At 35.4% G+C, this 13,859-nt stretch overlaps 1 protein-coding gene across 2 annotated transcripts in view; it reads right to left on the reverse strand.

The window, feature by feature from the left end:
* FBN2 (fibrillin 2) overlaps nt 1-13,859 on the reverse strand; it is a 207,360-nt gene that overhangs the window by 137,201 nt on the left and 56,300 nt on the right. For both annotated transcript variants that reach the window (XM_074360603.1, XM_074360604.1), the window contains 2 exons: nt 13,431-13,628; nt 1,935-2,060 (listed from right to left, as the gene is read on the reverse strand). In XM_074360603.1, the coding sequence (XP_074216704.1) occupies nt 1,935-2,060; nt 13,431-13,628 (324 nt within the window). The remainder of the gene's footprint in view (nt 1-1,934; nt 2,061-13,430; nt 13,629-13,859) is intronic.

Genomic DNA, 13,859 nt, shown 5'->3' on the forward strand with positions numbered 1-13,859 from the left:
ACGTTTTACTGAATGTGGGATCCTAACTTGATCATATTTAGAACAAATACTAACTTTAAATTTATGGCAACATTTTTACATTGACACTATATAAACAATAATTCAAAACCTGTCACTGAGAGTACCAATAGTTTACAGTCTTTCCAGATACATTATACTACCAATTACATTAAATAATTTTATATAAGGAAATACCACTTGATCTTTTACATAAGGAAACAGTATAACCCAAAGAAAATTGGTAGTAGTTACTTTTAAGACATATCCAGATCAATGTGACTTAGACACAAAGCAAAGTCTTTATAAACCTTTAGTTTTCAAATTCTAATCACTACTTCTTATAATTCTGCTATTCCCCACCAATCCCAAACATTAAATCACATAATTTTTTCTGGGCATTGGTTAAATGGGTTTGGCTGCCTGGGCAGGAAATAAGGAAAGAGACGACTGGATTCAGTGCTCTGGGTGGTGCCTACATTACATCAACAGCCCGCTTTCCTAAAGAACATAGACAGGTATGAATAAAGAGTTGCACTGTCTTTCTCCAAACTCTGTCTTGGCTCTATATGTTGTTTTGAAGAAACATGATGTAGAAAAGGCTCATTCCATTTTCAGCTAAGAAGTAATACATTGTTGGATGATTAATGGAAATGTCACAACCACTCTGATCAGTCAGTGGCTGTGTCTTCTCACCTATAAGCAAACACTGTCTTTGTTCCTAAGTCTATCACCCTCGGATCTAGTTTGGGTATTACTCCAGAAGTAAAAAGTAAAGGGGGGTGACAAAAGGTTGAGCAAAAAAAGTCAGGAGGGAAAATACAAAAAGTAGCAAGGAAACAGTGGTCCAGCCCAGCCTTTCTGCAGATCCCCGACACTCCAGCCCAGTTCCTTGTGGACCCACACTCTACTTCTTGTCTAGTGAAAGAGTTCCCATTCCTATTTGTCCTCCATAATTAAACTCTAGATTTTAATTTTCCCATTTTTTTATCTACACAGAGGGTCACAATTTTTATAATCAAGCAACAAAAAATAACGTAAAACAGCCTTTTGGAAAGGGAAAGAACACAAGACTTAATTATATATACCAGAAGATATTTTCAGGTAGTGAGGGGAAATGGTCTAAACAAACGTGTGATAATTTTTTCCCAGGATAATTATGATATATGTTAGGCACTACTGAACTCAAAACATGTTCCCAGTTAAGACCCTAGTAGGCATATGGAATAAGTTCAGATTACTGAATTGTTCATATTTATTTTTCTACCTCAGATAAGGCAGGCTGGCAAAAACAAATCTCTAGGACAGTTTTTTTCAACTTTAAGTAGATGAGAATACTTATATAACAACAATGAGAAAAGATACACTCTATTATTTTTAGAAAACATTTAAGTTGACATAAATTGATTTAAGTAATATAATAACTGAAAAGATGAACGTTATACTTCAATACTCCTAGTCAGTTATGCTTGGTTTTTATTTAGTGGCCAGTCAAGCAGCAATATTCGATACAAAAAGTAAGATATTTACTTTATATGGTAGAGTATGACAGAGCACCAACTTCTAATGCACCATCTTACACATGACGCTATTTCACTTGGACTTCTCTTTACCCACTTTTAATGTTTCATATAATTTCATAAGTGAAATAGAAAACTACCTTATTAAGGAAAAATATAAACACTGGATTACTCCCATTCCCATGACAACATTGAACCTGAGACAACAAACCATATATAAAACGATCACTGGCCCTTTTTCCAAATCCAACCCATTAAATACACAGACCAATATAAAACTAAGGCTACTCTTTCACTTCCATGTGAAAGCAAGTAATTATAATTGTGATTAAGTTCTCCAAAATTCAAAATGAAGTCATATTTTTCTTGGATTCAGAGTCAACAACTGGACACGTCCCTCACAATAAAAGCACTCACCTTCACATTTCTGAGTAGTTTCACTCTGCTTGTGACCAGCAGGACATTTGCATTCAAAGGAGCCCACTGTGTTGATGCAGTTTCCCCCCTGGCATATCCCAGGAATAGCCTGGCATTCATCAACATCTGCAAGAAGAAAGTATTTTCAATTCATATAGCACTGATGTTTAGAATATCTATTTATACATATATATATATTTCTTTAATGTATAGAAGAAATTCATTTGTTCTCAAGAGAATGGTGAGAGGGGAGCCAGGATCTCTTTGTATGCATGTATTTTAGTTTATGTAAATGGTACCTTTTAAAGACCTCATTTTGTTTTTTGACTTTTTTTTTCTTTTGGAATTTTGTTTTAAAAATCCACCCATATTGTTATGTGGACAACCAATCCCTTGCTTTGATGTGCTGCAGAACACTTCTTAACGTGTTCACTCTCCTGGGGCTGGGTACTCAGCTTCCTCCAACGTCTCACCACCTCAGAGTGACATAAAAGGCATGTCCCTGCTATGTCTCTTCATGGAGTTGAGTGACTATGGACTTTGAAGACTCAGAGACTCTTTATCTCTTTGCTGTAGACTCTGAGCAGAACTACTAGAGCACAGGGTGGACATATAGGCACCTACATGAATAAATAGTGCCCAATGGTCCTTCAGAATTCCCGTAGCAGTCTTCATGCTGCCAGCAATCTACACACTGACAAGGAGTCCGCACACCTCTACTGTGCATGAGGAGTCTTGTGTTTTTTCTTCCCTGCCAGCACATGATATAACTCTCCAATAATCTAATTTTCTTTGGCCTAATACCATTAAGAAATATTATTTATGTTTATTAATTTTAGTTTTCACTTCTCTAATTATTAATAACTATCTTGTTAGCTTTAAAATTTCTTATCTGAAAACTGTCAGTAAATATTCTTTAAACATTGTTATATTAAGGTTGTTGTCTCATTCTAAATTTTAAAACTTCTGTTTTAGACACAGCAATTATCTTCCTCATCCTCTAAGCTGTCTATTAATTTCATCCATTTAGGAACAGAAATCCTTAATACTGACAAAATAAAATTCAGGAAACTGTAGTAAAGACCTTCAGACAAAAGCTGAGAGTCTACAAGGCAGGTTAAACAAAGTTCTTCAGGAAAAATAAATTTGAAATGGAAATTATCGTCCACAGGAAAAATGAAATGCACTGGGAACAGTAAATGTGTTGATAAATATAAATGACATTTTTATATTTTTAATAAAATTAAAAACAATTGACTGTTGAAAATAATAAGAAGAACAATAATATATTTTGGAGGCTCTAATATACATAGAAATAAAAAGTACAATAGCACAGAGGACTGTAGAGGGAAATGGAGAAATATTATAAAATTATTACTATACAAGTAAAGGCCATAATATTATTTGAAAATACACTGTAGTAAGTTAAATATGTAAAGACATGCGCTAAGATATAAACAAAGACGTAGAGCCGATTGTGGAAATAAAACTGGAATACTAAAAAAAAAATCTAATAGAGGCAAGCAAAGAGAAAAAGAAGTAAGTAGGTGGGACAAACAGGAAACAGTAAGATAGAGATTTACACCCAATAATAATGTAATTACATGAAATGTAACTACTATAAACAATCCAAAGGCTAGGGTTGTCAAATATTTTTAAAAGCAAGACCCAATTTTATACTGTCTACAAGAAATCCACATTTACAGAAAACTTAAAAAGTAAAAGGATGAAAAAGATATATCATGTACTCACTAATCAAAACAAAGCTGGAGTGGCTATGTTAATATTATACAAAGTATTCATCAGAACAAGAAATATTACCATTGATAAAGATGGGTATTTCATAGTGACAAAGGAGTCAATTCATTAAGAAGAGACAATTATGTAAATGTGTATGCAATGATTATAAAACATTAAACATCTGAAACAAAAAGTGGAAGAACTGAAAAAAGAAATAGATCAGTCTACAATTACAGCTGGCAATTTCCACATTCCTCTCTCAGAAACTAATAGAACAAGTAGACTGAAAACCAGCAAGGATATGTTGGACTTGAACTATACTTTCTACCAACTTGTCCTTATTGACATTTAAAGAACATCATCTTTAGCAGAATAAACACTCTTTTCACGTACACAAGAATACTTACCAAGACAGACTATATTCTGAGACCATGTAAAAAACCTCATTACATATAAAAAGATTAATATCATCCAAAGTATATTGTCTAAACACAACAGACTTAAACTAAAAATTTAATAGGAGGAAACATCAGGAACATCTCCAAATATTTGGAATTTAAACAACACATTCTGAAATTATCCATGGGTCAAAGAAGAAATCACATGGAAAATCAATTAGAAAGTATATTGAATTAATTGAAAATACCACATATCGAAATTTGTGGGATGAAGCTAAAGTAGTGCTTAGTGATCAGTGCTGACGTTATAAAAAGAGAATGGTCTAAAATTGGTTATCTAAGTCTCCATATTAAGAAATTTTGAAAAGAAGAGCAAATTAAACCTAAAGCAAACAGAAGGAAGAAAATGCTGATAAAATAGGACAATTGTCAAAGAGAGATCATCAATGACCATAAAACCTGGCTCTCTGGAAATAAAATAGATCTCTGTGAAGACTGATCAAAAAAAAAAGAGGAGAGAGGAGAAATTAATGATCATCTAAGGAATAAGAATGGGCACATCACAACAAACTCTACAGAGATTAAAAGGATCAAAGGAAATAGTATGAACAACATTATGGCATTAAATGCAACAATTAAGATAAATTCCTTGAAAGACACAAATCAAGGCTCACTCAAGAACAAACAGATAGTATTAATAGACCTACAGCTGTTTAATTTAATTTAAAGTAGTTTAATTCATACTTTAAAATCTTGGTCCAAAGAAAGCTTCAGGTCTAGGTGGCTGAGCTGTTAAATTCTCTCAAACATTAAAGAAAGAAACAATACCACCTGTTGACAAATTCATGCAAAAAAGAGAAGAGAGGACACTGCCCAAGCCATTTATTGGACTGAGTCACCACGAGACCAAAGGCAGACAAAGACATCACAAGAAGGAAAACGAAAAGAATAGTGTCTTTTTGGGACAGGCACACACAAATTATTAGCAAGTCAACTTTAGCAATAAGTTAAAAAGTTAACACATCATGACTAAGTGGAGTTTATCTCAGGAATTTAAGGTTGTTTCAACATTCAAACATCAATCAATTCAACATATTCACAGATTAAGGAAAAGAAAAGGTATGATCATCTCACAGATGTGAAAAAAGCAAGTGACAAAACTCAACACGTATTCATGATTTTAAAAATCTCTGTAAACCAGAAATACAAGAAAATGTCCTCAACTTGGTGAAGGGCCTGTACAAAAAAACTACAGACAGCATTCTACAGAAGCTTGGGAAAAATCCTTTTATTTAGAGTTTCTGAATCTTTCATTTTACATCTATGTAAATTCACCTTAATATCTCTCTGTGTAAAAAGTAATCCCCTCTAATTCAGTATATTGTTAAGATAAACACTGAATATAAAAATAAATATAATATATAAGCTGATGCAAATTTACATTATCTATTTAAATTGACATGTCAGTATAACAGATTTATTATTATATCTTTATATAACAACATATACTCATCGTAATAAACAGTAAAGATGCAGAAAAACAAAGAGGTAACCATTGATATGTTAGTAGTTTGTTCCTTTAGACTTTCATTCATACCCAAGTTCAGAGAAGTGGTCTGTTTATTTAACGAGAATAAGATCACACTATATGTGTTGTTCTGCATCTTGTTTTCAGTAAAAAATATTTTGTGGATACACCTCGATGTTAGTAGATATTGATTTACCGTATTGCTTTTTTGGTAAGCCCACAAGTTTGGTGTATCTTCATGTGTAAACTAGGAAATTTAAGCCTACAAAAGAGCTTAGTTAGCATCCTTATTATTTCTTCCTCACTTTGACCATCTGTCTGTAAAACTAATTACAACAGCCCCAAATATTTTTATCCTGAACTTAAAGTAGATGTCATTGTCTTATTAAAGGATACCTGATCCAAACAAAAAGCATCTGTAATATGACAAGAAGTTTATATACTGAACAGTTTAATTTACATTTCAAACTGCATTATTTTAAAAATATACTTCACTTCCACCCTTTCTACAGTGTGGTATAAAACATCCAGAGAAACCTCTTTTCCTGGCAGATGTATCCGAGAAAGAATATCTTGGTATAAGCTGAAAAATGAGGCCAAACCTATAAATCCCTTAATACTATTCATAAAATCTTTGACTACATATTTAGTTGATTCAGTAATTTTTCAAAGGAAAAAGCAATTTGACTTTACAGGGTTTATTTTGTAATTGCCTAAAAAGTACTTTCCTAGAAAAATAAATAAATACAACCTTTATTTTTGAAGTATCCTAGACTACACAGCTATACAGAATTAATTTCTTTTAGGGAGAGCAAGTTAATCACTAAAATAAAAAAGAAGAGTTTAAAGAAATCTTACAGAAATAACATAAACCTAGACACATACACGAGTGTGCCCTATAAAAACAAAAGCAAACCTCAGACCACCAAACTATGCAAGAGTTTCTGCATCTTCCAAGTGCCAGCGTAAGAAACTGCGAACGTCTGATTCGTTTTCCACTGTCCAAATTATACAGATGTGTTTCTGTCCCTCCCTTCAGTTCAGGCACAGACTTATTATTTCTTTGAATGTTGAATAACTTCAAATCACATGTCGGAATTTTATGGAATAAAATGAAATCTTTTGAAACTTAAACCTTATATAACCACTTCAGTCTATGCCCATTAAGGCTGTAAACAATGTAACAAAGCAACTAGTAATTCTAGTTTATGAACTCCTTTATTCTCCAACTTCTCCAAATAAACTTGCCCTAAGAGATTAAACTGATTTTATTATATAAACTAGTGTTAGATGGTATATTATTTTTAGTTCACATTAAAATGTGAAAAAGTATGTGCAGTGCTACAGGCATTTACTTTATATCTGTGGGAACTGACGACCAACTCCAATTACTAAATTAATAGTACATGGTTTTTAACTTTGCCTGTGACCAAATTAGATCCATCTTTAAAATAAAAGTTCTCATTTCTATACTCCATAGATATTCATACATAGTACTTGTATTTCTATAAAAACAAATGCCAGCCTTTTAAGTATAGCAACTGAAGAGTAGGTCTGTCTCTACCTAGAACGTGAAACATACAGGGTATTTTGGTAACCATTTAATATGGTTTGACTCAGCCAGAATACCTATTTGTGTATTCACAATATTCCAACGCTGAATAAATGATCATCCCAACAAACAAATATTGGTAGCTTACTACCTGCAGGACTCTGAACTTGGAATAAAAAGAGCAGAGTATGGTTCTGTCTCAGTCTTCCTTATCTCAACAAATGTCATCATCGTTTATCCCGTTGTCAAAGTCAGACACCCAGGAGATAAACTTGGCACCTCTCTCTCACTTGTCTCGGGTCATTTTATCAGTAACAAGTGTTTACTTTCCAAATATATCTCAAGTCTTCCCCCTCGGCTTCTATTCTGGTCTCAACCTCCATCACATCGCCTGTAACTACCGCACGAAACTTCCAACTGGTTTTTTTGCTTCCACTCTGGTCCCCCTTTAGTTGGTCCTTCACAGAGCAACTCAAGCAATTTTATTTAAATATAAATCAAATCAAGTATTTTTCTTCAAATATGCATCAAAGCCAGAAGTTTGTAGACATTGTCACATTGTCTTCTGGTCTATGAGTTGTTCTGGAGAAGTCTGAGACCAGTCAGAGTACTCCCTTTAAGAAAAGACATTTGCTTATTCTGCCTTATTGTACCCACAAGAGTCTCCTTATCTATTCTTTCTTAGGGAATTTTTGTGCCTTCCAATAGGCAGACGGAAGCCTTTATCTATTTTATAAAATTTTTCTACTTTATTTTTTTCAGTTCCTTTCAAGAGCTTGCTTTACTACTATTCTGCTGACTTCACTACCTTTCTGCTTCTTTACAATCGTTATTCATTGTCCTCTGACATTTGATTTGTGATTTCCTCAAGCTTAACCTCTGTCACTGATTTTTCCAGTTTTATGTATGTTTGTATGTATATATGTATTATGTGCCTTTCACTAGGCAAAGCTTTAAATCCTCCTTCAGATTCTTTCTTGAGTACTATCAGCTCACTTTATATCTTTGATTGGCTTTGCTAAAATCTTACAGCTCTCCTTTGAGCGCATTTTAAGAGAAGAGCCATGCTGTTTTTCATCTCCTTGAAATAAGAGAGCATATGAATTTTGTGTTTATTTGGTAGTTCTTCTATGAAGCATGTTGCTATGGCCTTTCCTTGCATTCTTTTTCTCTCTTTTTTCAGGTTTTATATGTGGGCCTTTTCTCTTTGGTACTCCTCTGTAAATGGGGCCATTTCCTGCTGAATCAAGAGTGGGGAGAGCCAAGAAGAAACTGGTTAGTTTGAAAACTTTTACAGGGAATACTGCCTGAAGCAGCTTCCCACCAAACTCTCTCCCACTTTATCCCCCCTGGGTATTAACTTTCAACTTCGAGTTGGTGGTGTGGCTCCCACCTCCTGCCCTTTCAGATACAGACTCCGAGTTGCTCACTAGTGGTCCCTACTTCCTCTTTTCCTTCCCTCTCCTTTACCTGAGGGAGCATCTCTGGGCTGGAAGGCTGGGTAGAGGATATTAGAAATGGCTTGCCTCCAAAGACTCTCCTTCTATATCCCTTCTGTTACTCTGAGGGTCTGCAGGAGATCCATCTCTTATGGGATCTATCTCCACTCTCTAATGGAACACCCACAATCACTGAACAGGCTTTTTGGATGCTGATGCTCCTGGTAAACATGCAGAAGATTCTTCCTGTCCCCGTGACTTCCCAACATCCACATGTGTCCACCACTGCTTTTAATTCAGGATTGCAAAATTTTATTTCAGAATGACTTGCTCTCTATTATTCCTTTTCTAGTTAGGTTTTGTGGAGTTAGAAGAAGGGCAATATCCTGCTATATCTTTAAATAATATATATCTTCTAATAATTAACTATGTTTTAAGTACATTTTTTGAATTGTACAGTAACAGCTTGTGTTCACACAATATGCAATAAAGCTAAACTTTGTAATTGTTAGGTAGTTAGATAAGTGGGGTCACCAGGCAGACATGCGGAGGAGAGGGGGATGGTCTGGAAGACGGCGTTATGCCCGCCTCCAGCAAAAAGGTGCTTTACTTCCTCTAAATGAGTGCCAGCAAGCAACCGGGTTAGAGCCCGACAGCCACGACTGCACGGTAGCAGAAAGGACTTAACCAGACATGACCCAATGCTCATTGTATTATAATTAATATTGCAGTTTAGCCCCCTCCCCTCCCACAAAGGATTTTTCTGTGTACGTCATGGGTAAGGACACGCACAAAGGGGCCAAACATGACGAAGCATACCAGGGACAAGAGCCGTCAATCAAGAGGCCACCCCTAAGCAAGGGTGTATGAGAAAGGAGAGACAAAAACCACCGCTTTTCCTCCCTTAGATCAGCCTGCCTCTTGTTCTTGGGGGTATACGTTTCCTTCTTTTAAATAAATTTTTAAAAAACTTTTGCTACACAACATACTGTCTCCTGACTGTAAAATTGTCTTTTGGGTATGACAAGAGTGGGGTCTTTACTTTTCAGGGTGGTATGATGACCTGGTTAACCTGGTCAATGCAGACGGCTAAGATAAATCTGTGTGTAATAATTTATACTGATCAAATGAACCAAAGCTCCTTTTCATTTTATGCTACATAGAAGGCCTGGAAATAATGTACCACTAAAGACTCTTCTCAAGTCTATAATTGAGGAAGTAGCCGTGCCTGCCTGGCTGCAGCTAGGATTCAGCTTCTCTGTAAGATTCATGTACAGTCTGAGAAAAGAAATTAAATATTTCTGAATACTAACCCCATCTGAAAAGAACTCACACTAACATTTGTTTTGCAGGACTGATTTAGAGTCTGTACTCTCTCTCTCTCTATTCAAGCCCCCATCCTGTGTCCCAGCTTGGTTCTGACTCTGTCACGTACATCGGAATTCCCACACCTCTCACGCTGCCTGGAACAGAGCACAGTCTATTACTGTTGTCCATGATAAAGCAGGAGACGAATTTTAATGAGCAAATTTCTTCTGCCAAAATTTAAGTTTTGAAATGTTTGGAGTACTTGAAAAGCCTAATTCCTGAAAATCAAATAATCATGCAAAATTTAACATATTTAAAAAATTTTAAATGTACACTGTTCATCTGAAAATCTAAAAGACCCAAAGTCAAGTACTAATCTTAAATAAAATATCCTTCCAATTTGAGTCTACTCATAAGTCAGTGAAGATTTAAAAAGATGAAACTCTGTAAGAAAATAATATGACATATACATGTGGCAGTTTATGACATATTTAAAGTTTGTAAATTTTCTTGGAAAAGGGCTTAATGCCACTTTTTAAACCTTTAATTCACTCACTTTATGCTAGTTAAATTTTAAGGGCTATATTAGCTCACTTTGGTCCTGTAATGTTTAACAAAATAGAGAATGTACAAGACTAAATGAAGATTAGACTTAGGCACAAGGGCTGGTATTGAAATGCTCTTAATATGGAAGGAGTCAAGAATCATTATGACTGACCACCCAGCACCCCAGGAATGCAGACCCTTCTGATACTGCTTATTTAAGTCCAGTAAGTCATGATGGAAACAGTTAAGAATTAAAAAAAAAAAAAACTACTAGTTTCCTTGAAGCTTATTTTTTTTAAAGCTTGTTTTTTTAAAACTATGATCTTAATTTTCTGTTGGCCCTCATTTTTCACAGTTATTCCGTTTACTACAAGATCATGTTTCATCCCCTCTTAAGCCATAGATAAAGCAATTCACTAATTGCATTAGATACAGGATAAGACTATGTTTAGAACTCCAGAAATGCCCTCCCTCTGCTAATATAAACCACGTTTTAGAACTAATATTAAGCTCTTTACAACTACGACCTATGCAGCTGAAATGTATTTTTAACTCTACAACAATTTTCAATTATCCTATAAAAAAGATCACTATTATAAAAAAAAGTATGACATGAATGTATCATGTTTTATTATCTTATTTTTTCACGCCCTGTATCTTCCAAATTAACTTGGCAGCGTATTTGGGAAACAGTCTAGGAATTTAAAGGGAAAAATGAAATCACAGTAAGATGTAGTCTTAAAATAGCCTGAACTGAGGATTAGTATTTAATTGAGAACTTTCTGACCATGCCATGGTTTTGAAATAAAGCAGAACTTCTAAAACTTGTTTTTCCAGACATTTTAACCATGTGGCAAATTTCATTTTGCTCCTGTTGCTATATTAATCCCTTAGACTTTCAGGCAAACGGAGCCCAAAACTTATCTTCACTGCATAAACAAAATCAAATAAATAAGCCTTCAGACATTACTAAATCCTGAAGGACATTCAGGAAGTTTGAGATCAGATTACACATTTTTCATAATTGTGTTCAGAAAAACTAAGCTTCTCTGACAAAATATCAAGGTAAAAAAGGGTAACTACAAATATAGAAGATGAGGAGAGTCAAAAATGTGCAGTGTTTTAGTTGAAGTTAAGTGCTTTTCTTAACCTGGACTACTTTTACAAAATTGTGGTTTTTAGAAGTATTTTAATCTCAATTGCATTTATTAATTCAAGAGATATTTACTGAGTATCTGCTGCATGTTAGACACTATTCTAAATGCCTCAGAGGCATTAATGAATAAAACAGATTTCTGCCCAAACAGAGCTTACATTCTAGCTTGGGAGGGGGGTGTAAAATAAAGACAAAAAACAAGCAGGTGTGTTAGAAGGTGAAAAGTGCTATATAGAATAACAAAAAGTATTACTCTAATAAATCCAGTAGATTTATACAATGTTTTATCCTTAATAATAATCTATGTAAATTACATAAATTTTACGGTAGTCTATATCTAATCGAGGAAATTTAGGTAGTACAGCAAACACTGTATAGTACAGTACAGTACATCCTCTACAGAAGATCAGGAACTCTATCTAGTCAGGCTAGTCAGATCAATGACTTAGAATTTTATTAGCCATGCTAAACAACAGATTAAAAATGACATTTAACCCAATCTTCATATTTAGGTCTGACCTGTAATTGGTAGTAATCCAAGAAACAAAACACTCAGAAAACAATTCTAAATCCACAGCTGACAAGGCTTTTAACAAGCAGCTAAATATAAAGGTACTAATCTGTTGAGTTATGTTGTCATCCCTTGGGTATCTCTATAGGTCTGATTTGGAAAAAAGAGTTTTTATGAAGACCATTTTTTTAAAAGCACCTTTTATAAAACTTCAAAATTAACAAAAATATTTGGAGGCCACTGTCAGAGATACATTTACCACACAGAGCACTCAGGTTCATTATTCAGTGAACTGAGGTCACGCACAGGCTCCCCAGACTACCATTCTCATTTGAGTTTTAGGATACGGGACTGGCTTTTTGCAGTATACCATTTACATGGGCCGGACAGATAACACCTCTGCCTCTGACACTCGTTATAAACATCAATTTGAAAGATTTCAGCTATAACTTTGTATATAATTTAACTGTAACAAATAAATCTAAATCCCATGTTTTGAATATGAGTAATATCATTTCTGTGAATAATACAAAAGTAATTTTACGTTTTCCTGTGATCCTACTGCCATTTGAAGGCTCATTACAGAGCTCTGTTCCAAGCTCTAAAAATAGGTTTAATCATCTGATATCAGAGAAATAGCCAAAAAAAGAGTAAGAATCATGGTGGATGAAAATTAAGTAAAATAGTTATCCAGTCAATATGTAACAACTGTCAGCTATTCGGGTTAAAGACGATGGCTGTAGCATCCTCGGGGCCTCAGTCTAGCTCTGATACATAAAATAAACGTCAGGATGTGACTGGGAAGACTGCTTGGAGACTATATTGTAAGCAGCCAGGCATAAGCTCAGAAGTAACTCCAGTCGCCGTCTTTGAAGAGCCTATTAATAGCAGTATCAGACAGCTCACTTCTCCTGTTACCCGGGTTCGGGTTCTCACATCTTGAATGAGATTAGGAAAGAGAGAAAAACTGTTTGACCTGGGCAATGATGCATGCACAGCTGAAGAGGCTGCAGAGGGAGTGTGTAGTACCACCTGGATGAAGACGTGGAATGGCTTATCCTCCGACTGTATTAAATCTTTCAAATTGTATTTTTAAAAAATTTCCCCAACTTTTCATGTCTTCTCCATTTACGTCAGAAGTTGAAAAATTATTCTCTATTAGGTGGCTGAAAGATAAGCCATCTCTAGTCAGGCTTGCTTATGAGGCCCTGCTTGGAATAAATACTGAGTTAAAGGGTCCCACCCATGTGGCAGACCCTCCCAGTGCAGTGAAGGGAGACCAGACTCATGGGTGATGCTGGGCCCAAGGCTAACTCACCTTGACAAGCTCCAGTGCGGATGTTGGGGATGAAGCCCCGTCGGCAGGGCTGAGGCTGGGCCGGACACATCTCACAGGGGTGGCCCCAGGCCCGCCCGATGGTAGCACAGCACAGAGTCTTTGTGCAGACAATGCCTGTCAGTTGCCCTTGGCACATCTGGTTGTTGACCTGAGTGAAACACGGGCCCGTCCTATAATCTGGAATGTGAAAGAAGACAGAGAGACAGGTTTAAGGATCCCACACCAATCTTACGCCAGGACCTCCAAATACATAAAATAGACTGTTTCTTCTGATCATAATTTCGAGCTGAAAAAAGGCCAGAGTTTCATTTTGAAAATTCCTAACTTCTCAGTATTGAGAAGTGCATCACGAGACTTCAATGTCTTCTAGCCTAGACACTGTAAATGGGTGGCTCAAGGGCTGTGTCT

This window comes from Camelus bactrianus, chromosome 3 (genome assembly GCF_048773025.1).
Source record: "Camelus bactrianus isolate YW-2024 breed Bactrian camel chromosome 3, ASM4877302v1, whole genome shotgun sequence".
Classification (NCBI taxonomy): domain Eukaryota; kingdom Metazoa; phylum Chordata; class Mammalia; order Artiodactyla; family Camelidae; genus Camelus; species Camelus bactrianus.